The following is a 24989-nucleotide window of genomic DNA, read 5'->3' on the forward strand; positions in this document are numbered from 1 at the left end:
TGATTGCAGCATATAAGAACATATAGTTAAAATAAAAAGTAGTCTGTAAAAAGAAATTGAGTAATAAAAAGTACAAAGTATATTTAGTTTCTGTATTTGAAATTAGCATTATCTACTGGTTTTTGCAGTCCTTTAATTTTGTCCTAATGACATTTCTAAGGCTCAAGTAGTAAAATGCATAATTTACCTACCATAAGCACTTTTCTAGGTTTGGCTTGAATAGAGTTTTAAAACATATAAGATGAATTCCATGAATTAAGTAAATATTTGAAGCCCATACTAAACTTTTATTGTTCTTCCTATACTTTCAAAGAGGCAGAAGATTTTACACATATAAAATATATTCACATATAGTCCTAAAGACATATCTGAAAAGAATGGTATCTCTAATTTTTTTAGGTATCTCTAAATTTTTTGCAGAGCATTGTTAGCAATGCAGAATTCTTATAAAAGAAAAAGTATGGAAATCCTCTCTCAAAGTGACAGAAATCTGAAACACCTGCAAGCTGTCAATACTGGCAATTGTTTCTATGAAGAAGCTCTGCAAGAAGAAGAAACTGTTTTTTCTAGGTAGCTTTCCTAAGTGATACAAAAGACAAAGGCAAGCCTCTCCAAATGGTATAATGGAAAAATTTGTTTTGAAAACTTCCTCAACAGTAAAAATGCTGTATAATATTATGTAGTTCACCAAACCAGCTGGAAAGTTATCTGCTTTCAAATAACCTCAAAATCTGCTAAAAACAAAATTGAAAAGCTTTCAAACTTCTGTTATTTAAAGTAGAGGCTCAATTGAAGGCCTGGTAAATACTTGGGAAGCTGCTCCTCTCAGTGATGGCAGGAATTTCCTGATGAGAGGCGAGCCCAGAACACTGCCATGGCCACAGAGGGCTGCGCGAGAGCTCACTGGCAGGAACAGGGGCTGCATCCCTGCTGCAGTCCAGCCAGGGCTGAAGCACCTTACCAGCACTGGAAATTCTAAATTCATCATGTAATCCTAAAGCTAAAAGGTGAGACATGAGAGCTTGGTATAATCCACATCAATCGACCTTTTTAGAGGAGAAAAGCACAGAACCTCAAACAAGAGGTGCTCAGCAGAGGGAGAGGTAGTAATTAGTATGGTTTGTGCTTTAGGCCTCGGTCCACACAGCTTAACAGAAGAAATCAGATTTAAACATTTCAATGGAATTTCTGAGTCTTTCCCAATCACCTAATTAAGCTCTGGTGCTCCACTGACAAGGAGCAGTGTTTGTGGGAGTTGTACAGAAACAAACAGTTCCTACTGAGCCACAAGCCTGAGACAGAACACACCTGTCTGGGCTTCCCTGGTCCCAGGTGGGCACCTGAGCTTGCCCACACCCATCACAGGCCTTTGAGAGAGGGACAAGAGGACACAGGACACTGGCTATTTGTTTGCATTTCTGCAGGGCTGTTTGGAAGGGTGCAAACTCTGACAGCTGTGCTGCCAGTCAGAATGCTGGGTTTACAGCATCACTGTAGTATTTTTGGAGCTGCTTTCAGTTCTGATGTTTGTCCCACCAGTTACTGTCAGCAGGCACTGGTGACTTCTGACACAACTTAAGTACTTCATGTGTTGCCTAAGACATAATGAGACTGGTGAAAAGCAAGTCCCAGACTCTACAGGGTTAAATGTTCTCACTTTTGAATTTTCACTCCTCTTAATTGAAAAGCTCTTCCTCAGCATCCCCTATGCCTTTACGGAAATCTTTAACACAATTATATTGAGCACTTCCTTTTATTCTAACGATAGTTCAGTGTGTTTGCATTGAACATCAAGTGGCACCATCAGAAAATGTATCCCAGCATTGCAGACACTACATCAACTGCTGGAGAACTAATGCAGGGAGAAGGAGAAATTTGTAATATAGTCTGTACTGATGTTGCTAAAAACATGCAGAAACTGCTTAAAGCAGTATGCATATGTAAGAATGGGTACAAGTTAAAGAATGGGAACTGGAGAAAATGCTAGTTCTGTTTTGTACTTCTAAAAGTACCTTCAGTCTAAAGCCCTGGGCACAACATACTCTTATTCTGAATTGCTAAGCCTTGAAGTCATTCCATTTTCTGCTCTAAGACCTCTCCACAGAGCAAGCTTCCTTTCAGCAGAGGAGATCTGCACACAGCTCACCATCAGTGCCATGAGCACTGGACTGAAAGAGGACACTGACTGAGACAGTGTGATAAAAAGTTCAAATCTCTCCCAGCCTTGGTGTGCTGCCTCTGTGGTGCTCCCACCCCTCACATGGCTAGAAATGAGATCTAAAGCTGAAGGTCTGAAATGGAACTCAACATGTAGCAACACACTGTGCCACCTTTGCAATACAGGACTGGCCAAAGAGCATTGTTCAAAGGGAGCTGTTCAAAACCTCACTGTTCTCTGCCAGATCCAAGCACTGGCACTGGTTAGTTTATTTCAAAGCAGTCTTAAATGCTGCTATTTCAAGGGCAGGCACTGGGAGAAGGGAGTAGGATGGAGTCAATCATCTTTGAATCTTTTTAATTTAGTCTGTCAGTATTTCCTAAATTCAGTAATTGTGCAGTTATTTAGATGCTACTTCATCCATTCAAATTAATAACCAGCTACACCCTGTGTAAGACCCTGTACAAATGACAGAGTTATAAGCTGCTGTGGGAAAAATCCCAGTCTAACCTCAAAGCAAGCCAGTTCCAATGGAAAACCCAAAGGACCACAAATTTTCAGGATTCTATCAGCAAATGCAGTAGTACATGTCCAAAGAACACTGCAGGGGACAAGGGAGGTATGCTATGATTCTTTTTAGGAGACAACCTGTTTGTGTCTCATACTTTGAGGAAAGGTTTCAGAGAATTCATCCTAGTGTAATGACTACCCTGCTATTATTGCCAAGAGCAGTGTCTGGATGAGTTATTTAACACTTAATATCAGTTCACATAAATTAATGTTGCCATGTAGGAGCGAGGGAACATGACTTTTTCAAAATAATCTTCTGCATTTCATATCCAAGAGTCGTTTTTCATTGTTCAAAAAGGCAATGGCCACCCTGAATTTGCTAATTCTCTGGCCCTGTTTGCATGTCTGCAAACTTTTTCACAATGGAGGAGGGTGAGAGAATATTTCCAGCATGTCCAGCTAACAAAATAAATAAAAAAATTAAGGGAGTACCTTATCTGGGCAGCATAATCACAGTTCTGATCTACCTACTGTTCTGGTTTACAAGACACAAGATATCTCAGAGGAACTCTTTTATATCAGGATAAGTAAAACAATAAAAATTCAATGCTGCTTGTAAAATCTGCACAAAATCTTGGTAGATAAGTGGAAACAGACATGTTGCCCAGTGGAAGCAGGTCTATTTGTATAGCAGGTTTATAAACCACCCAGCTGCATGACCTCTGCAGGAGATCCCCAGTCCTGCTCAGAGCACAGTCTGACCCTACTGGTCAGGGGAACCATCTGCCATGGGCTGTGCAAGGAGACCACAGCCAGATTATAACTAGATTTACAGATTTTAAAGCCAGAAGGGACAATTATGATCATCTAGACTTATCTGTTCTACAACACAAGCCAAAGATCTTCACACGACAATTCCAGCATCAGAGTGTAAATACATTTTGAAACAAAACTAACTTGCTTTAGTTTAAACAAATTATGTTTCAACAATGGCAGTGAATAAGACTCCAACATGTCCCTAGGTAAACTGTTTGACTGATTAAGTATTTTTACTGCTCAAAATGTGTGCCTTATTTCTTGCTTGAATTTGTCCCGTGTTTGCTTCCTACTACTGAACATTGCTACATTTTTCCCTGTTAGATTGAACAGATTTTTTAAAATAAAAAGTCTATTTCCTGAGGAAGGTATTTGCAGGCAGCAAAACAATCACTTCTTCACCTTCTCTCATCCTTGAGTGGAACATCCTTCCCAATTTTTCAGTGTCCTTTTAAATTATGGGTACCCACTAAAGCTTTGATGAAATTTCAACTTGATAGCAATTTTATACAGTCCAAGACTGTGTTTACATCCATAGATTTAGCAATCAACTAACAGCTCATATTCTGATGCTTCTCTACCACAGGCCCAGGCCCAGTTCATCACCGCCTCTAGTATTTTTTCCTTTACATGTTGCTGATTTAAAATTCATATTGTTGAAAAGAGCCCACTTGACTAAGTGACTAATCAGTGCCTCCCCATGATTTTTAGCATCTTACCATTTTTGTGCCATTGGTAAATTTTATCAACAGTGATTTTTATATAGTCTTCCAAATAATGATGAAATACCAAATAGATGGAGCTGAAAGTGCTGCTGTGGAACTGAGAGTTTATGTGCCATTTCATCTCTGTATATTGATTTGGGGGGGATTTCTTTTTTTTGTGGTTGCTTTTTGTTGGTATTGGGTTTTTGCTGGGGGGATTTTCACATAGAACAGGCTACTTTTATGAGATGAGACTTGATAAAACTTTCTTTCATTAAATAAAATTGAAATAAATATGCTACCAATTTTCAATTAGTTAACTGTGGCACCACAGAGTGAGCTACAGTTAACCAGTTCAGTCTGTAATTTTACCCCAAACTTTTGTCAGGGTGGTCCTAATTTCAAGGTTTTCATATTCTTTTTTTGAGAAATACAAGAATAGCTCAAGCTGTTTTATCACTACAAGTGCTATGGATCTTGCTATGTGTTCCAAGGCAGTTTTTGGGCATTTTTTCCAATGAACTTAAATGATTTGGGGAGCTCTTCAGTCAGGGTTTTAAAGATTTTATCTAAAGTTATCCAGTCTAATTCATTCTAAAAAATATTAAAATGCAGTGGGATACAGCATAACAGCCTCATTACTTAATGGGAGCATAACTGTGTCATTGGAAAATGCTCGTGAAAACCATCATGCTTCTTTCTGAAAACAGAGCAGAAGAATATTTAGTCTTCTATACTATGTTTAATAATTTCTTATCCATTCTTTTCCAGTATTAGCAAGATAGCAATTGTTTGGCCTGCCAGATCCACAGAATTTTACTCCATTTTCCAGAACCCCCATAGACACATACATGTTTTTACTATTGCTTTTAGTTTCCCTTATCAAATTTCTTTAATTCTATTTATTTAAACTTATTGCTGTGAGCTTCTTTATTCATTTTTCATCTTTAACATACAGCTTCTTAACAATCTGCCCTGCACCCCACACTCCCTTTCCCCACTGAATGCTCCCCTCTCCCTTTTAAATAAGATTTTATGATTTGTCTGTGGATTGTGCCCTTCTGCTGCTCGTGGTGCTGCTGCTCAGTACAGTGACAGCTTTGCACCAGGGTAAGAACCCCAAACACTTGGAGCCCCATCTGCAGTGGGGCTGTGACAGTCACTGGGGGACAATGGGAGTTGCAATTCAACCCCACACATTTCTTGACAGGCTACAGTTTGCTTTCATGCAAAGCAAACAAAATCAAACATCTTACAATTCCAGAGAATACTGCTTAATGAAAATATTGAAAACATTTTCCAGCATTTTTTATTTTACCATTGAAACAGTTATTGATAACCTATTTTATCCATTGTGCAGTAGATATTTTAGAAATGAATTGCTGTATGGTTTAATTAGTTCATTATTATGCCTATTCTTACACAGTAATTTCTTTTATCATTCTAATCATTCACTTCACACTTTTTAAACCAAATGGAATATCAAAGGTTCTGTAGGATTATTTTTGGATCCTGCACATGTTTCACCACACAATTAATCTGTTTGTCAGAAATACTAGTTAACTTCTTCACTTTACTACTTTCCTTTACTAGTCATTTTTCTCTATTTTATAAGATGAAGCTACCTGTAAAAGGACAGAATTTTGATGATTTTGCTCATTTATTAAATATTTTTCATTTGTCCACTTGTCATCACTATAAAATATTTTAATTTTAATAAACTTTTATAATTGAATATTTTCCTTTATTTATATCTCATCTGCAATATTTATTTAGTCTTTTTACATGTCTTTACTTAGTTAAAATGCAGAGAGATAAATATGGCTGTTACTTTGCAGGGAAGATTCAGTACATTAATATAAACTGTACACAATTCCCCCAAAGCATATATATACGTTGTAAACCTGAAGACTTTTTACACAGCTGCTTATTGCTAAACAGTGCCTTGTCCAGAAGGGGACAATCTGTGTCTCTAATTGCTGTCACTGAAGCTGAGATTCATTATGTGACTTTCCCATTAAAATGTGAGCATTAATTTGTATAATGAAATATCACCCACTGCAGTGTTCATTAGCCATGCCCTACTGTATACTGCACATTGTTAGCTACCTAGAAACTGTAGTTAATTTCACTAATGGATATTTCCCTACTTAGTGTTTGGTAGGAAATTTATACTGTAACATTACCTCTTAAACTTTTAAGGAAATTTAAATTCAATCAATTATTTTCAACAAAAGTTTGGGACGTCATTAAGACAGGAGAAAAGGCATGCTGTACAATGTTAAGGATGGGAAATCTGGAGGAATCTAGAGAAATGAAAAGTCCTTTTAGTTCATCTTAGAAATGTAAGAATAAAGGATGTTCAATACCAAAATTGTCTCCTCTTGGAGCACATATACCCATTTTCCTTAATTATTCATATTGCTCATCCCACTACAAGCGCCTTCAGAGAATGGCAACAGGCAGTCTTTTTTTAGGAAGGAAATGTGAATTGAATTCATTTAAAACAGCACCATTTTTACTGTATTTCATCAGTTCATCTAAGCATGGTTTAAAATTGGCTAGTCACATTTCCAAGGGAAAATGCAGTAACACTGTAAATGCATATAATACATCTAATATATGCTAGATATGTGTCACACATATCGTAACAGACTCTCAGTCAATGGATGCAGCCCTGCCAAGTTTTTTCTTCCTATTCATCTCTTTCTTAGGTTCCTTCTGTTTAGCACAATCCAAACCATCTTTCCTTTGCTCATGCACATTATCCTTATTTCTTTACTCAAGGGATTTAATTTTGTCTGTCATACTGGGAATATACCTGAGCATCTAATGACAGCACAAACTCAAACTGGTCTATGTCTGCAGTGGCTCCTGGGGGCTAATGCAAGGTGCAAAGAGGTGCTAGAGCCAATCTGAAACCAGCTCCTACATAATGTGTCCCCTGTCAAAGGCAGGACATAAGGAATTTTACTGTCTTACACTTAACTGTTCCTGCACAGTCCAAAGGTCAAGGCAGGAAATGTAAACCCCACAGCACTTACTGTGTTTCAGGGGGGTTGAAAGTGCTCAGGAGCATAAAGGAGATGCTCAGCTCCTTGAATGAAGGAACCTTAAGTTGCTGCCTACAGTGGGGCAAAATGACAACTCTAGAAGCACCTGCATATGGCACATTATAGGTCTGAGATACTCAGATGGTTTTCTTTTTCACAAGAACTCAGCATCTCTGAGGTTTTTGTGTTGTAACCTTCTCAGCTGTATGAGAAGCTGTTATGTGTTTTATATCAAGGAGGCTGCCTCCCAAAGTGTGCAGTCCCCCCACCTGCCTGCCAGGCACTGCTGTGCACAGCCACACTCTGTCCCTGTCCCTGCCTCTCCTCCCAGAGGGTTTGTGTGAGCTGGGAGGGCAGCACAGCCCATCTCTGGCCACTGCTCAGCATCAAGAACTCAATTAAGAGGGCATGAAGAGCTCTGCCTGTCCTCTCTCAGACCCAAGGCTCGCAAGTATTTTGGCCTCAAAATCCTTCCTCTCTCCATTCAGGGCTCTCCCAGGGAATTGTCTCACACATCAACTGTTTTAAGAGAAAGAAAGAGGAGAAAATGTATTCACATAATTATGCCCTTTTCCTCTTACCACATGGAAACAATCAGAAATCACATCTTACTATCTTCCCCTTAAAGCTCTTCCTACCTGAACATCACTGAGCTAGATAAGAAAAATCCTCTACAGTTGTGTAAAACTGAGTGTGCTAAATAAAACTTTGATTTGTTGGTTTTTTTTTTTTTTTTTTACCTTCACAGGCTTATTATGTGATAGCAAACTACACAGAAACCAGGGCTCAGTTTGGTGTAAGGTTGCAACCAAAATATCCAACAGAAAAAAAGAAGCAACCCAAGCCACTGGCTAATTCTTCAAAAACAGAGCACAGCTTCCTCCTCTTGTGCAAGATTAAGCTGCTTCTGCAGCTTTTTTGGGCCAATTGCCACAGAAGCACCTCCTGGCTGGATCAGGCTTTGGGTCTGCTCTTGGCATGAGCACCAAACCAAGGCAGTCGTGTGCCTCCAAACACACAGATGTTCAAAGGAACCCGACTTCTGCTGAGCTGCTTGAGCTCATCTCTAACAAACAGGTGCTGTGAGAACAAGAACAGTAATTGAGTTAATGTAGTGGAGAAATACAGTAAAGTGTTTTTTATCAGTCAGTTATATGATCCAGGCATATAATAAAGACAGAGTGTGACATAAAAGGCAGGAAACTGTCCCTGAGAAGTATGAGCTAACCAATATTTGTTTAATAACTGGTATCTATTGCATCATTTCCACTTACTGCAAAGCAACTTAATTTTTATTTAATAACTCTAGTAATTTGCCAATTTACATTTTTATATTATTTATTAGGATTATTTTAAATATGTAAAACATTGCTTCACTTAAACATACTCTTGTCATTATTTACAAATACTTTGTTCTTAACCTAATGGAAATTGATCTTTACCTATTTTAAAATTATAATGATTTTTAAATACATTGTAAATGTTGTCTCCATAGTTTCTTTAAAAAATTTTTTTTGTATTATACAGCTTATTTTTTTCATGTTTTAATTTTCTTTAGTCAGTATTAATATGCAATTTTAATGGAATATTTCCATTGTAATTAATTTACTTTCCATTAGTTCTAAGGCACAAATACCAAGTGAATAATCACTGCCATGTTTAACATAAGAACAAAGTGCTCACTATATAATAAAACAAAATTAAGAGATGGGTAACCTCATATCACTTTGAAGAATTTTTTTTTTTGCCTCTTAAATACTAAAAATGTTAAACTCTTTAAACTTCAGAGTTACAAGATTATTTTCCAATAAAATAAATACAATTTCTTTACTTTTACTACATTGGAAACCACACAAATAGGGTTTTCACTGGGTTTCTTCTCCCCCCCCCCCACCCCCACAAGCTCAACACACAAAGAATATTCCTGCCCTAAATAGTTTGCAATCCAATCAGACAAAACTACATTAGAGAGCCAAATTTTAAATTTCAGTGTGGTACACTCCTACTTCACAATGCAAAAAAGAACATAAATACAGTGAAAAAAATTTCCCTTTTCAAAAATGATATTTTTTTCCTTTAAATAATTTTAAATAAAATTTTCTATTTTTCTAAATCAGGCCTCACAATCACAAACCCAACATTAAGTATTATGCACGCACATAGGAGAAACATCACTGCTGATTTTGGGAAGGGAGGGAAACATTGCTTATCTGGTACTTCAGTGAAATAAAAATTAAAAGTGAAGATTTTCAAGCAGGAGGTATAACTGGAATGTATTTCTTCATGCAATTATTTTACCTTCCTATTAGGAAAGTAGCAGTAAAATTCTGAAATTCAATTAAAATAGTTGAAAAAGAAAATTAAAATTATGGGGCCTATTATGTCTGTTTCCAAAAAGAAGTATCCCAAATCTCAAGTTTTGAATACTCTCCTAAGGCCTACCATGACAATTAACACTGGGAAGAAAACAGGATCCTATTGACCATACACAGAATTTCAAATGATGTCAACAGGACCTGAGGATTACAACAATTTATGTCAGAATTTAATTATGGATAAAGTCTTCTTAAACACATACTGTGTCTCTACATGGACCTTACCATGCACATATGTACTTTCAAGCAAATGAAATATTAAAATTTGAATGGAGTGGCTAGAAATAACTAGTATTGAGAGCAGTCCTCCCAGTGAGAGAAATACCAAAACAAAGTGACTATCCAGCCCAGTAGCAAATCTCTGTAGGGTAAAATTCTGGGATTGTTACTGAAATAAAATATGGGAAATTTTACCATGGTGCAAAGCACGATAAGTTTTATCACTTACAAGTACTAATTCATGTGAGTTCTAGTGGGGAGAAAAAAAGCAGATCTGTGAAGCTGATGCATTCATATGAACAGTGAGAGGTTAAAAATGAGCATGCTAAATGGAACAAAAATAGTAACTGAGCAAAACATACAGAATCCCTAAGCAGATGCTAAGGAAGGCCTTTGAAGCAGTTAGTATAACTAAGTCTGAAACCAATAGGCTTATGCCTATTGAAGGACAAGGGTAATTGAAGGAAACAGTGATGAAGCAGGGAAGGAGACAGAAATAACCTCAACTGGGAAAAGATGATTCTATTAAAGTGGTCTTTATCCAACAACACATTCCTTGTGCTTTTATTTAAGACTGTCATACATCTTTCTCAAAAGACTTTCTCCAACTAATAAGTCCAAGTCTTCAGTGGGAATTCAGGCTCCTAGGCACAATCTGTGTTAACCCCCACGCACACGAGGCCGTGCCGACGGTGCTCGCGTGTTCCTCTCACCTGTGTGTATTCTCAAGTGGACCTTTAAGTGGTGGGATGTTCTGAAAGTCTTTCCACAATATGGGCAGTCTTTCATGGCAGAACCAAGGCTCCTGTCTCTCAGTAAAGCTGGCTGCTGGACTCCTACAGATCTCCCAGCTTCTTCTCCAATGTCTGCAACACAGAAATGTTCTCACATCACTTCAGCACATGTCAGAAGTTGTTCTCACTAAAACTGCTAACACAACACAAAGTTAAACATGTCAATACTACACCTGTCTATTTCATTCTTTAAATCTGACAGAATGCTGACAATTCATGTATTTTCTTGTTATTGTCTTAAATTATTTCATCTTTCCCATCATGATTTTAAGCAGCATATGGTACCTTTATATACTGAATTATACAAGAAAAGAAACAGCTGTGTCAGCAGCTGGTTTGATTTCTTCTTTTGCTTAGTTCCTATTAATTTTTTCTCCAAAAGTTTGAGATTGTTGTTTTGTTGAATCTATTTAATTTATAAGTATTGTGAAAACCTGTAGGCTCTTAGAGGGAAAAAGTTTGCACCAGTATAATAAAACATCTTAAAACAAGAAAATTGCAGCAATAGGGGGTCCCACAGCACTGATAACGTCCACATGCAAAGCTAACCAACTTCCTCTGCAACATCTCAGCAGTGGAATTACAACAGGCAACCCAGAGAGTGGCCTAATAGCATGTGAAAAATAATGACAAAACTGGTCAGATGAGGGGGAATTCCATCTCCCTCTCAGCCGCAGCTCCTGCGTTTTCTCCTTCAGAGTTCACAGCTACACTTATTCTTTGCATCATAACACAATGGGTGAGACTCCAGGACACCTCTTCTCTCTCCTGATATAAAGAAACAGTCATTTCAGCCATCTTGAATGAACTGCTTTTATCCAAGCAGGCAAGGAATAAAATAACTTACAAAAGACTGACATATAAATTGCAAAAAAAAAAAAAAAAATGTAGGGCATTAAAAAAAAAGTCATTATTCAAATCACACAAGGCTCATCCATCATCTTGTACATAGAGGGTCATGTAATATCACTGTAAGCATCAATTCAGTACCACTATAAGCACCAGTGCATGATGTCACCAAAACCATGGCAAATGTTGAGGCTGTGACCCAGATTGACACTCCTGGCACGTCAGGAGCAGGACACATGGACACAGCATCACACCCTGCGCAGAGCTGAGCTATCTGGGTTAGATCCAGGTGGGGAGCACAGAGTTAAAACCTGCATGCAGAGTCTTGATTATTTCAACCATAAACCACTGACTAAAAATGTTCTGTCTTTACCCATTTGATATGTAACTAAAGCTGTCAGGAAACATAGTGCAGTTTACACAGCATTGCCTTTTAAAAGGAAGTAATGGGACATAAGAAAGACTTAAATATTTGGCTCTAGTAAAATTTATTCTCACAGTAGCAGAGACCCAAATACCATGTTTCTGGAAAAGGTAACACTAACAGGCATTTCAGTATGTATTATGAAATGGTTCCTCTAAACTATTTTGTTTAAAGCTGAAAGAAGGAGATGATAGAGCTATTAAATACATATATATATATATGCTTATCTCAGTCCTGTATGTAATCAAGCTATTACCACTTTTCAAAATGTAAATCTGATAGTTTTCACATCCCATTCCTGTTTAACATTTTCTGACTGTTCTCAGACTGCAGAGTTAAAGCATAATATTTAAGTTAGAAAGTCAGTAAATGTCATTTTGAATTATCCTCAAGTACATAAAGTTGCATGCTATAGGAGTCTATTTTGTCTTTGTGAGTCTAGGAAAACATACATAGGTACTAGCCTATAATTCCAATATCCCTAAAGAGTTTAGATTTTCTCTGGTTTTACTCCTCAAAAGTTGTATATAATTATGGCTTAAGCTTCTTTGGGGAAAAAAAAAAAAAAGAATTCCTGAGTGCAAAAAGATTTTTCTGAAGTGCAAAACACAGAATGCATGATGATAAATTGCAGGATTTTATTTTGATTTTCAATAAATACTATATGAGCATTATAGATAAATATATAGATAAAGTTAACAAGCCACTCAGGAGGAATTTACAGAATAAGTCTACTAGCTATGTTTTGCTACATGTCACTCTAAATGATGGCCTGTTATCCATTTGCCTTTTATCTTTCTATCTAGAATATGTGTGGCCCAATAAAAAAGAATAAATTTGTAAGATGAACAGCTCTCTTTGCAGATTTAAGAGTCTAATTTTCACTTTGCACAAAATTGAATTTTTTCAAGGGAGCAAGACGATGGAGTTTACTCTAGCACTAATCCCTCTGAAAAAGCAAACTGAAAACAACAATGAAGCAAAGAAAGATGTGGGTGGTCTGAAGAGTTCTCTTTTAGATTTAAGTAGACATACAGTAGATAGCTCCAAAGGCTTTACTCCAACAGGGGCCTTACCTTGAAGAATTTTTCTTCCCACAGTGAAAGCATTCCTAAGACTTTAAAGCTGGGCTGAGGGGTTTTCTTTTGAATTCCTCTGCCTACAAAGCCCACCGAAGCGCTGGAGGCCATCGCTACCTGAATGAGCAGCTTTACATCCAAGCCCTTTTATTCCCAACAATGAAAAGATATGTTCAAGGCTGCCGACTCTCCCCATCAAATGCTAACCCAGCTTCTTACCAGGGCCCCATTTTGCCACATTGTACCTCTTTGTCAAAGCACTTAAGTTTAAAATGTGCTTAACTTTAAAATGTGTTTAAGTCGCACTGACTCTGCTACTGAGGTTTTCTTATATCGAGTCTCTCAGAAGTGATCTGTGGAAACTAAGGATGAAAAAAAGAAGAGGCTGACAAGAAAAAAGTTAAGAAGCAAACTGAACAATACTGACTATGCCAACATCAGAATATGGAGGGAATGAAAAATCCTCAGTTTTACCAATAATCATGTATTCTACACCTCTGATGTCCCCCTTATTGTGTTTTTGAAAGCATCTTCACAAGCAGAAAGTCTCAGCTCTGTTAAATTGTGAAAATATATAGCAAAAAGTAGTTTTACAGATCTGCAGAACTAGGATTGGCCTCCACAAATTAATTTATGATTTACTCAGTATTTTAGCTATGGTTTTGGGGGCTTCTCAATTCTAAGGATAAAAGATCAGGAAGGAAAGAGAACAGTTACTTATCTTCCAGCCATTGTGGTTCCCTGATTTATGTGGTCTATATGATGTGCACTTGATGCACGTGGGATTACACTGCTTTTTTTACTATCCATTTCCATTATAGGCAGGTCGGCATCCTGAATATCTTCCTGCCCATCCCAACCTTTCCTGATTAAAGTGCAGGAAATAAGAGACTAAAGTATGATATAGATGTACATGCTGGATGTGAGACTTCCCAGCCTCACCTCTGAACTTACTCCTGCTGAGCTTTCCTTTCACTTTATAAGTGTCTGTTGGCATCAAAAGTCCTGGACAGAAATGTGACAAGCAACATTCAGTTCTAAATATGAAACTGGTTTTTGGGCCGGTCTAAGGACAAGGAACAGCTGAGAGTCCCCAGCTGCTCAATGTGCTGTACCTGCTGGGCAGGCAGAGAGCACTCCTGACACAGGACACAGGAATTCAGCCACAAAGCAGCTTCTGGGGAGGTATGGCAGGGACATCTCTCGCACACCATGCTGTGCCCATGTTCTCATGGGGTAAATGCCAGGAAAGAAAGGTCACTTCAACATCTATATCAGAAGGTGGAGATTAGCTGCATAACCAAAGAGCCAATTTGGCCAAAATGTGAGTAAATTGATTTGGCATGCAGACTGACATAAAAATTAACCAGTCCACAAGATCAGTATTTGAGGGATTGCCCTTCTTCAGACAGATGCCCAGTTCTCAGGAGAGAAAGGCCTAAAAGCCACCACTCCCCATCTAGCAGGGAGATCAGGCTGGTTCCACACCACTGCCACAGGCAGAAAGTTTCCACAGAGACAGATAATCCCAACAAACAGTCCTGGAGCCAGGAGCACTTCTACAGTAGAAGGTTAAAAGAAAGTGAGAAAGACACCAGTGAATCCTTTTTTTTTCCAGTCAATATCTTACTGCTGGTTATCAGAAATGGTCCAGCCAGAATTGAGCCATGGCCACGGCCAGCAGTGCCCTCAGCACACAGATACAGATGCCACAGAGGAGAAATGCCAGCTTCAGTGGACGTTGCCAGAAAAGAGAAGACAAACTTAGATGGACAGTGAGTCTCTGTGCTCAAAGCAGGATCTATCTAGGCAGTCATATGAAGAGCAAAAGGAAACAAATTCTTTGACATTTCCATATATACTCCGTATGACTGGTCCACCTGTCTGGAATGAGCCCATAAACATGATTAGAAACGGGTGGATTGCTTTTATAAAAAGAAAACTGTTTTCACTTGGTTAGGCATCAGCACTGACTTCAGTCATGATAGCAATCAAATTCTGAAAGGAACATCTACTATATGTGCCACAAATTTCACCAGAGTACTTATTTGCTGTGTGTATGTGAAGGTGCAGGGATTCACAAAGAGGTGCTTTCATGTTCAAAAGAGCTAAATTGAAGCCCTCATGAAGGCTAAATCATCAGTGAAGTCAGTTGGAATTTGTCGACATAAGGTTTGCCAAATTAGCCAAAAACAGGCAATCACATGGAAAGGTAATCAACTCACAAAATAGGTAATCAGTCTTACAAGTATGTGTTTGGTCTTGCACAATTTTCAACACTATTAAAGAACCCTTTGAAAATGTGGCCAGAAGCCTTTAAAGCTGCACATAATCCCAGGTTTTCATATATTTCTGAAATTCAGAATATTTGTAGTTCTTCAAATCTGCCTGTTAATGAAACTTGGTGCAAGGAGAAGTGGTAGTGACCACAGCTATTTTTTGATGACCCATAAACCACCCAGATTAGCCCATCTTGTGGCAGGAAATCCAATGTCAAGAAAGGAGTTAGAAGATATTTAGTGTGTTAATCCTGTCACTGCTGTCAGCTCCTTGCAAGTATGCCTGAACTCAACCACCTCATTCCCTGCCTGGGAAGCAACATAGAATATGCCAAGTTTCTTAGAAAACATGCTTTACATTTCTTGCCTGTTCCTAAGAGAAAGCCTTAACAATACTGAAAATAGTGGAAAATAGGAATATAATTAGGGATATAATTAATAATATTTTTCTGCCTACCTGAAGTAGCTTCAATTAGTATCATCCCATGTAAATGAGAACAGAATCTGGCCTTGTGTTCATAATTTGAAATTAGAACCCTATTAGTGGATGTCACTACACTTTTTTGCTAGTGAAGTTCATGGTTTAAAAAGAAGCTTTCTAATATTACTAAATATTACAGTTATATTTTAGGCCTCCGGAAAGAGTTGCTAATGTCTTAGGTCAGGAACAACTTGCTGTCTCTATTGTTTCATCAAGGATTTAGGTTTTATAATGACCATATAAGGGAATCTTAAACTGTTTCTATGGATTGGCAGAGAATTTGTTTAAACACAGAGCTATTTTAGAAGAGAATTGGAAAGGAGGCCTACTAGTGAGAAAGCAGAATTCACATTGTTTGTATTATTAGAAATAAAGATTATACAAAGGTTCCACTGGTAAATAAAAAGATACCATGTCTGACATGAGAATTCCCTCTTAGCCCTCTGAACCACACAGACAAACAAAATGCACAAACTGCCCTGCCTCTGTTAGCAATTAGTCACTGGCAGAGTTAAACTCAAAACACAGTCTAAATGAAGCTGAACTAGTAGGCCCAGAACCATTTGTACAGGGAAAGATTGCAGCTTGTAGAAGTGAGCAAATGGCAGCCACAGCCAGCACCTTGGCCTGCAGGGGAGTAGCTGGGTGCTCTTTCAAGCTCAGCAGGAAGATTCAACCAAATATTGTAAGCATTTGGTTAGTAACTGGTGATGCACACACACCTTAAGCCCACTCCTGGAACACCACACACTGGAAGATTGGTGGTTTTCACACCCCATGAGTTCAAAACACTTTCATGGCAATACTGCATGTATGCAGTGCTGGTTATAGCTTAATGCTTTTCATTGTGTGCAATGCTCTTCACATTGCCTGTGAGACACATGCAAAATCTGTATACACAGCACAGAGATAGATTGATGAAACACTTCAACAAAATTAAGATTTTGTTAATCACAAAATGTTTTCTTATCCTCTTCTTTTCATTCCAATCAAATTCCCTACAGAGCTTTTTTTCTGCAGTTCTTAGCAGTCTTACTTCTCAATTTTTTCTAAAATTTTAAAACCTTTTAAGATAATCAGAGATCAAACACAGTTTCTGAGTACATCATTTTAGCTGTTTCATTTCTTTGAAGAATCGTGTGACCGAAAGACATAGAAACTCAGATTTAGCACTTAAAACACAGAGTTGTTTACTTGCCATTAGGTGACAGTGCTCAGAGTTTTGACCCAAAATTGAGCATGGTGAAGAAAAATATTTTTGAGAGAATAGTTTCTGTGTGAGACCTCTTTAACTGTTTTGTTTTGGGTTTTATTTTAAGAAAGAAGACATCTTAAGCACCTTACAATATCTTTCATTTAACAGTTGGCAGAAGGAAACTCCCAGATGAACACTGGCCTGTGTCTTTCTCTTTAACCAGCTGAGTGATCCAAGCTTTTAATAAAGCTGTTCCAATTATTGTAAAAGTCATCTAGTACCTTATAGCCACAAATATTGACAGTTTATTGCACAAAGCATTCATGGCATTTGAAGGTCACATCATACATAATACATACACTTTTATAAAAGTGTCTGGAACAAAGAGATACATGATCAGCAATTACATCTTACCATTCGAGGGTATGATTTTATACTTATTGAAAATGAAATACTATAAGAAATGCAAATTGTTAATAAAACACAAAATAGTTCATTTTCTGTATTTATTGTTTTATTAATCAGCAGTACCAAGTTCAGTTGTATAAAGTCAATGGAATACCATTCATGCCTCAAGAAGATTACAGTTAAATATCATTATCCTGCAAACCATCACACATATTCTTAGCTCAGAATGAGAAGAAGTAAGGTTCAAATTTTAATCTCACTACTGTACACCTCTCCAGCCCTACTGAGTTCAGTGTAACTTCAACTCTTACATTTGAGTCAGGGCTCCGCCATATTGTTACGATATTAGTTTAGATAAAAATGAATTGGAATAAAACTTAAAAGAGTGCTGAAGATGTTTTTTTAAAAAATAGAAGTACACACAGGCATGTCAAACTTCTTCACCCTCTTCCAGTGCCCGTGACTTAAGGCCATTCTAAAAACCACACACACCTGCACAAATGGTGTAATTAAAAGTTAAAAGTTTCAATTTATTCAGTCAGACCAGTCCATCAATAAATTCAATGGACATCAGAAATACACAGAGCAGAGTCATGCATTGCTTGTTTTTGGTTAGTCTTCACTTTTTTGATGTTACTACTAGCTCCTGGAACCTCCAGCTACCCAATGAGAGCTGGCTAGAGGCAAATGGCCATGGATCTCTACCATGTTTCCCACTACATTATTGCCCCAACACCATTTTTAACAGTTTGTTTCAAAATTGCAGAATACAAAAACTTCTCTCCAAAGCACTTAACATGCAAAACTCTTCTACCATCCAACCCCTTCACTGATTTTTCAGATCTGCCACTCCAAACCCATGACCTTGAAATCCCACTTCCTTGACCTGACTGTATGGCTGAAAGCACTTCCCATCCCAAATCACCTAGTTTGTCAGATGCTTGTCATGAAATTCCACTAGACTTGTGTAATCTTTCCACAGGAAAAGAAGAGGCCTTAAAAGTGAATGTACTTTGCCATTTATCAGAATGTCATTTATCTATCTAGTGCCAATTCTCGCTTTCTTCAGAAGAGCACCTGAGCTGCCAGTACACCCTGGTGTACTCCTCTCTCCATAATGTGTGCCTTCACAAGCAAAGCAGCTTTTGGACCTTCTGGACCAGCAAAATTGAGCTCAAATACATATTCATGGATCTTTCTTTGTTTTGTTGCGTATGCTCTTTGCCATTTATCCTCAAAATTTACTTTGGTGTCCAATTATGCTTCTGATAGCAAGGTTATCTCCCAAACCTTTCATATGACATACTTCACATGGTTTTCCCCTCCCTTTCTTAAAACAAGCTTAGAATATTCTGGATATTTACCAAAAGTTAGTGTGAACAGTACCCTGTGATTTTCAGCAGTTTTCTTACCCAAACCCTTGACTCACCTGGGTTCTCTTTGATCCTGTCACCTAAATTTGAAATGGGCACTTGATTACTGACCAGGGAGAACAAAGTCTTTCCAAACTTCATACAGATTGTCTACTGCTTTTGGACAGAATTCCAGAGGGGAATCTAAGCACAGAGGCTATCCAACTGGACCATCTTTTGGATTTGTATGTGTTATTTGTAGGCAGGTGTTCAGGTACCAGATGGCCTTAAAACCCATACTACTCAGGTTATAGCAGCTTCTACAAGCTGTCTGCATCATATTCCCATCTCTGAGATTTGCAGAGAGGCTACATGGAGCTTGATAAACACTTTTACCTAGCATTGCTCTCCTGATGCCAAGGCTAGATCAGATATCCAATTTGGGAGAGTTGCCTTACAGTCCCTCTTTAATTAAGTAGTCCTGATCTCCCACTCCTGGGATGGATTGCTACTGCTGATTAAGCTCCAGAAGTAAGGATCTGTGGAGGCAATTTCATGAGGGAGAAAATGAAGTTGCTAGCTAATCAACTAAAATAACCATTTACTGGACTTCTGTGAATGAATATGTTGCCTTCTCCTTCTTCCATACTTACCCTGTTTCTTCTACGCTGGGAGCTCTACAGCCCTACAGACCAGAGGGGTAAGGGCTACTCCACCATCACCTCTGTCTCGTTCCTAAAACACTTGTGGGACAAACAGGACCATTTGGTACAGGCTACACTATGAAGGAAATCTAAGATGGTATCAGTAAACCATAGGAAAAATGACAAATCTGTGTGGAAGAGAGCTCTATGGAATCTCTTTTCTCTAAGTTCTTCTCATCTTCCCAAAAATGCATTCTCTCAGACTCTAAGAAGTACAAATTAACACCCCTCTCCTTGTAGTCTTCTAAACCCATTGATACTTTTTAAAATCTTTTGAGTACTTGAATAGAAATATTTATTAATTACACTAGCCAAGTTTCACCCTCAGTTTCTGGGTTAAAAAAAATCAAAAAACCAAACAAATATTTTTTTCAAGTGAGAACCACAGACCTGCCTTCATTATAAGTACCTCTCATGGATCAGGTATCACTGGGTAAGTTCTTGCATGCTATTGTTTAAGAAAACCCTTTTTCATTATTATTATCTTATCACAGAGTGGAAAAATCAGCACATAAGTGCCAGTAGCAGGTCATCAGATTTTATAAAAATTCATTCTACTAAAGAAAAGCATGAATTATTTAAAATGTTGCAGGAATGTCTTTCTGTAGACACTGCAAGGAAAAAAAAAACAAAAAAACAAAAGAATCAGGCATGTAAAAAGAACTATAGAGGTAGCTAAATTACTAATTTCTCCCTCAACAAATTGAGAAAGAATTAAAGACTCTCATTCCATTTACAGATTACTGATTAGAGAGGTGCTGACAGAGTCTCTAAAGAGTGAATAATGTCATGGTGTGTGTTACAACATTTGGGCTATGATATGAGAGGCTTTTCCAGTATCTGTATTTTCTTACTTTTAACTTTCCATTGCTCCTTTCAAACTAAATGACCACTTTTAGCTAATATAAATACTTTTGTAAATAATTTTTCTCCCATTTAACTCCTTTGGTACAAGCCACTTGAGGATAATTTCCAACTTCTTTATCCATTTCACAAAAAAAAAAAAAAAAAAAAAAAAAAGCTGTATTTGAATAAATACTTACAAGCAACTCTAAACTGCTGAATCTACTTTACTAGCACCCTTTTTCTATAAATAAAATATGTTAATTACATGAGTTTTGCTGTAATGGAAAAATATTGATTAAATTCATTACATTAAGTCTTGAGAAGGGATCCTTTAACACTTTGGTATAGGTTTTTTCCTCATTGTTTTAACAGTGTACTGTGAGAATACTGAGAACATGATATTATCTGAAAAAACTCATTAATTTTTTTATACTAATGTATCTCAAAATGTATTACTAGGTCAACTCATATCCATGTTTTGTGAAATAGCCTTAATGTACATGGATACCATAAAATGATATTTGTGGGTGTGCTGGTTTTGAATTTGGGCTATAAAAATTCTGAAATGCTGCCTATGGAGCTGATCTATCAATAACCCAGTTTTCCTCTTCTACTATGAAAATATATATTTTTTTTTTTATCTGAACTACTCTAGTCAAAAAAAAAAAAGAAAAAATATTTTGAATGCTGTCCTCTGATTTAGCTGAGCTTGTGGCAATAACTGGTTTAGGCATAGGCTTCAGTATGCTGGAATGATCCTGAAACTAATTTTGCATGTGTTGGAGTTGGACTGTGGCCATGCACGTCAGTATGCTGGAACAGAGTTATCTAAATCCTGAGCCTTATTTTACATGTGCTGGTGTTGGACTGTGGCCCTGCAATCTTTTAGGTCTCCATCTGTAGCTATCAAAGCCAGGGTGTGCCCAGCCACTTGCTACTGCTCACTGCCTTCCTTGCACAGAAAAGCTCCAGGCTCACCCTCCCACACCCCGGGGTCACTGGGAGCTCGTCGGAGCCTGGCTGGTCTCATCAGCTCTCTCTAAAGCCCCTTTGCAGCCATGACCAGCCTTTTGCAGTGCATCTCACTAGGATCCTAGATGGTTGTCAAGTCCTACACCAGTGATGAGAAATACCAACCTCTTGGACAGATGTTTCCTCAGATTCAGCACATTAATGCCTTTCTCAATACCAGGTAAAACAGCCCTCTCATTTTTCAGCAAGCTATGGAGACCACAGTGCCACCACTGATGGAAGACCCTTCCTACTTTCCCAGCCTGAATATTTTCCCTTCTGCCATCAGCCAAAGGAATTTGAAGCTCAGAAAGTCTAGTCCAAAAGCTGGTGATTGTTTACTCCTCGGGAAGTGGACAAGAAAAGATCAGGCACTTGAAGGCCACAATAAAGAAAGCCTGGCTGTGCACCAATCTGGAGCACCAGCACAGAGGCAGGAATGGGGACTGAACAAAGCAAAGTCACTGTACAAGGTACTGTACAAAATCACCCCAAGGTGAACTGGTTACCTCCAGGAACATACAGGCTGATGGCAGCAATGTACAAAGCTTTTTCAAGCTGCTTACTTACAGCTCCTCCACATTAATTTATCAGAAAATACATATTTTAACCCATCAGAAGCACCTATAAAATTAGGAGACAATCCAGACTGGCTTGATTTGCAAATACATTTCCCTACCACAAATTCTGTCTCTATGGAGCCCAGCAAACTGGAGAAACAACTTCACACTAAGGTCAAAATTAGAAATTTGAATGAAGATCAGGCATTCTTCCCTGGCTGGACAGACACAAGTTATCTTACTGTCTGCCTCAGAGACAGAGTGACTTATTTCAGAAGAAGGATAGTGTTCTATCTCTTAACTTATTAGCAATGCACTTTCTTCAAATTCCAACAGCAAAAGAAATTCAAAACCCAGGTAGTCTGCATGCACGGAAGCACCTTTTGTTTAATAAATAATTCAACCATGTATTCCTTTTTAATTTAAAAACGGTCTGACTGAACAGTCAACAGAGTGAACTAAAGTTGGCAAAATACAGTGTTGAAAAATTAAAAAGTGTATTCAAGGCCGTATTCATTTGCTTCACTTATATACTGGAGAGACAGGCTGTGCTGAAGTTCTAGCTTTTTTCTTTTTCTTTTAAATTATACACATTCAGTCACATGATGCTCACTTGCCTTTGAAAGCTGCCTTGCCCTGGAATTAGTCTTTCTCTCTTTCTGTTACTAGTACAGCAGCTGCTGCTCCTCTACCTCATGAACATCATCAGAAATTCAGCCAAAATGTTCTCACAAGCTCCTCTGCCATGCCTGTGAGGGCCAGACTTAAACTATCGACCATCTTGGAAAGCAGAAATGCTGTAAAACCTTCTGGAAATATTCAGATCATCATCAGATTGATGGTCCCACATATCAATAAGTGTATAGTGAGGTACAGGAAACACATCTGGCAGCAAAAATCTGCAGATACTGATGCACTGAAATCCATCCCAGGACTGAGTTTGTAACACACTGTAGCAAATGAGTACAAATACTTGGGATCAGTCGAGTGCATTTGGTGCTCACTTACTCTCTTGAAGACAGGCAAAACATATAGCACTATCTTAAATATAAATTTACAGGCTCACTTTTGTAAAATAAAATTCTTAGCAGTAAGTAGTTAAGAATAAGAAAGAAAGAAGCTAATGGAGTTAACTCTTACACAGCCTTCTGTACCACAGTTTCAAATAACTTCTTGAATCTTGGAGCAGACAGAAAGGAAAAAGTAATGATGTGGTCAAACCTCCTTATTTCAGATTTCTGGGGATGAATCTGCTCCCCCACACATCCCAAAGCTGAAGCAGGTACTTAATGGTTTCCTAACCCATCACAGCATTTAAGCCTCTGCTCTGCTGAGGGTTTGGCTCCCATCACTCTGAATGGCTTTCCCATGTTTTTCATCCTTTCTGACCAGCACCTTCTGGAGCAATGACCATTCTATAACCATCAGACAACAGCCACCTACATGAAATTCTGAGGCTGATAATGCTCAGATGACATTAAATGCTGACACAAGGAAATCTTATCTCAGAGAGGTCAGATATGCAGGAAAGAAGATCCTTACTGGGAAGGAGAATAGAGGAAACCTAACCCTTACAAAGTAACATTGCCTTTATAGAAAATGACTTGGCAATAAGATCTTTCAAAGTGGGCATATTTGTTCAAAACTCATGTTAGACCCTCTGGATGACAGAAATGAATCACATTTAGGAGACAGAACTTTCACAAGTGCATCCTGACTATTACACATCTTATGGAAGAAGAGTAGGCTTTCTTCAAATTTTCATTATTCTGAGCACTAGTAAAATTTCCTGCAATAAATAGGATGAAAACAGCAACCAGACCAGATAAATTTGTATGAGTAGGAAACTTTCAACAACTTCCATTGCTCTGACAAAACCACCTATGAATGATATGTCCAAAATGCATCTCTGAATCTGACAAAGTATGAACAAATGCATCAGTATAACTACAGAGATTTAGACACAACTCCTCCCCTGCAAGTCAGAGAATCCTCAGGTTCTAATTTTGGCTGATTATTGGCTTGCACTGAGACACTCTGCAATAAGCACCATGTCAGAGAACAGCCTGGTTTAAGCCCTGGGAATGCAGGCTCCTGCATTTGTGCAGACACACGTTTCCATGCCTTTTCAGGATGGCAGTGGTGGGAGCCACTCCAACAGCCTGGCAAGCCCACACAGAATTTGGTACATGACAAACTGGCTTGCACCAGATTCCATTTGAAAGCTGTCTACAGTGGGACTGGCCAACCTAGCAAAGTCATGCATGGGGTTGAGGAAAGGTGAATGACAACATTAACTGGTCAAATGAAACTCAAATAATTCTAACAATTCTACTGGTACTGGGTCCTTTCTGGCTGCAAATTTTACAGGTATGTGTCCAGTCATGAGGGTCATAGCTGTTTGTTTCAAAAAAGAGATTCTCTTGACTAACTAGGCAGTGGAGCTTGCTGACAGATGCTGAAATATTACAATAAAGGATGGACAAACAAACAGTATCTCCCTACTGCTGCCATTTTTTCATCATAAAACTGCAGGAGAGCAGCACTGTGCATTTAAAACAAACAATGATGGGAAGATGCAACTTCAGAAAGCTCTGATACCAGACAGGATGCTGAGGAGCGGTGCAGATCAGTGGAACTGATTCCAGAAAAGAATTGCTGGAGAGTCCATCATCTGCAGTACTGCTCCAGTGAGTGCTGTTCACCAAGCAGCAACACACTTCCTCTCTGTGTTCTAGGGTTCTTTTCAATTAATATTTGTTTTAGTTATGTTGAATCACTGCTCATCTACTAAGATATTATTTGATTTAAAAAAAGAAAAAAAATCCTTTCTTCTTGGTTACATTTTCGCACAGGTTTTTTGAAGTAGGAGAGTAAACACACAGTCCCTATGATGGCAATTTCCATTCATAGTTTGACAACTAAATGTTGCGATGTTACTTGAAACTCCTGTCTCTTATCTTTCAATTTTTCTTTAGGGAAAAACAGCACAGAAATATACCCTGCCATCTATTTGAAAAGATGCAGATATGATCCACCTATGATGATGCAATTTTTGGAACTAAGACTGTGATCCAAAACAGCAGTCTGATCTACATTTTAACCACAGCTATTACAATAACTAAAACCAAACATGGTGATTCTCCACATATCTATATTTATTCTGATAATA

General features: G+C 38.1%; 1 protein-coding gene across 12 annotated transcripts in view; it reads right to left on the reverse strand.

Annotated features, from left to right (window-relative positions):
* The window catches only part of ZNF536 (zinc finger protein 536), a 345510-nt gene that overhangs the window by 120697 nt on the left and 199824 nt on the right, over positions 1–24989 (reverse strand). For all 12 annotated transcript variants that reach the window (XM_077184912.1, XM_077184919.1, XM_077184918.1 and 9 more), the window contains one exon: positions 10549–10701. In XM_077184912.1, coding sequence (XP_077041027.1) covers positions 10549–10701 — 153 coding nt within the window. The remainder of the gene's footprint in view (positions 1–10548; positions 10702–24989) is intronic.

Source organism: Agelaius phoeniceus, chromosome 12 (assembly GCF_051311805.1).
Source record: "Agelaius phoeniceus isolate bAgePho1 chromosome 12, bAgePho1.hap1, whole genome shotgun sequence".
Lineage (NCBI taxonomy): Eukaryota > Metazoa > Chordata > Aves > Passeriformes > Icteridae > Agelaius > Agelaius phoeniceus.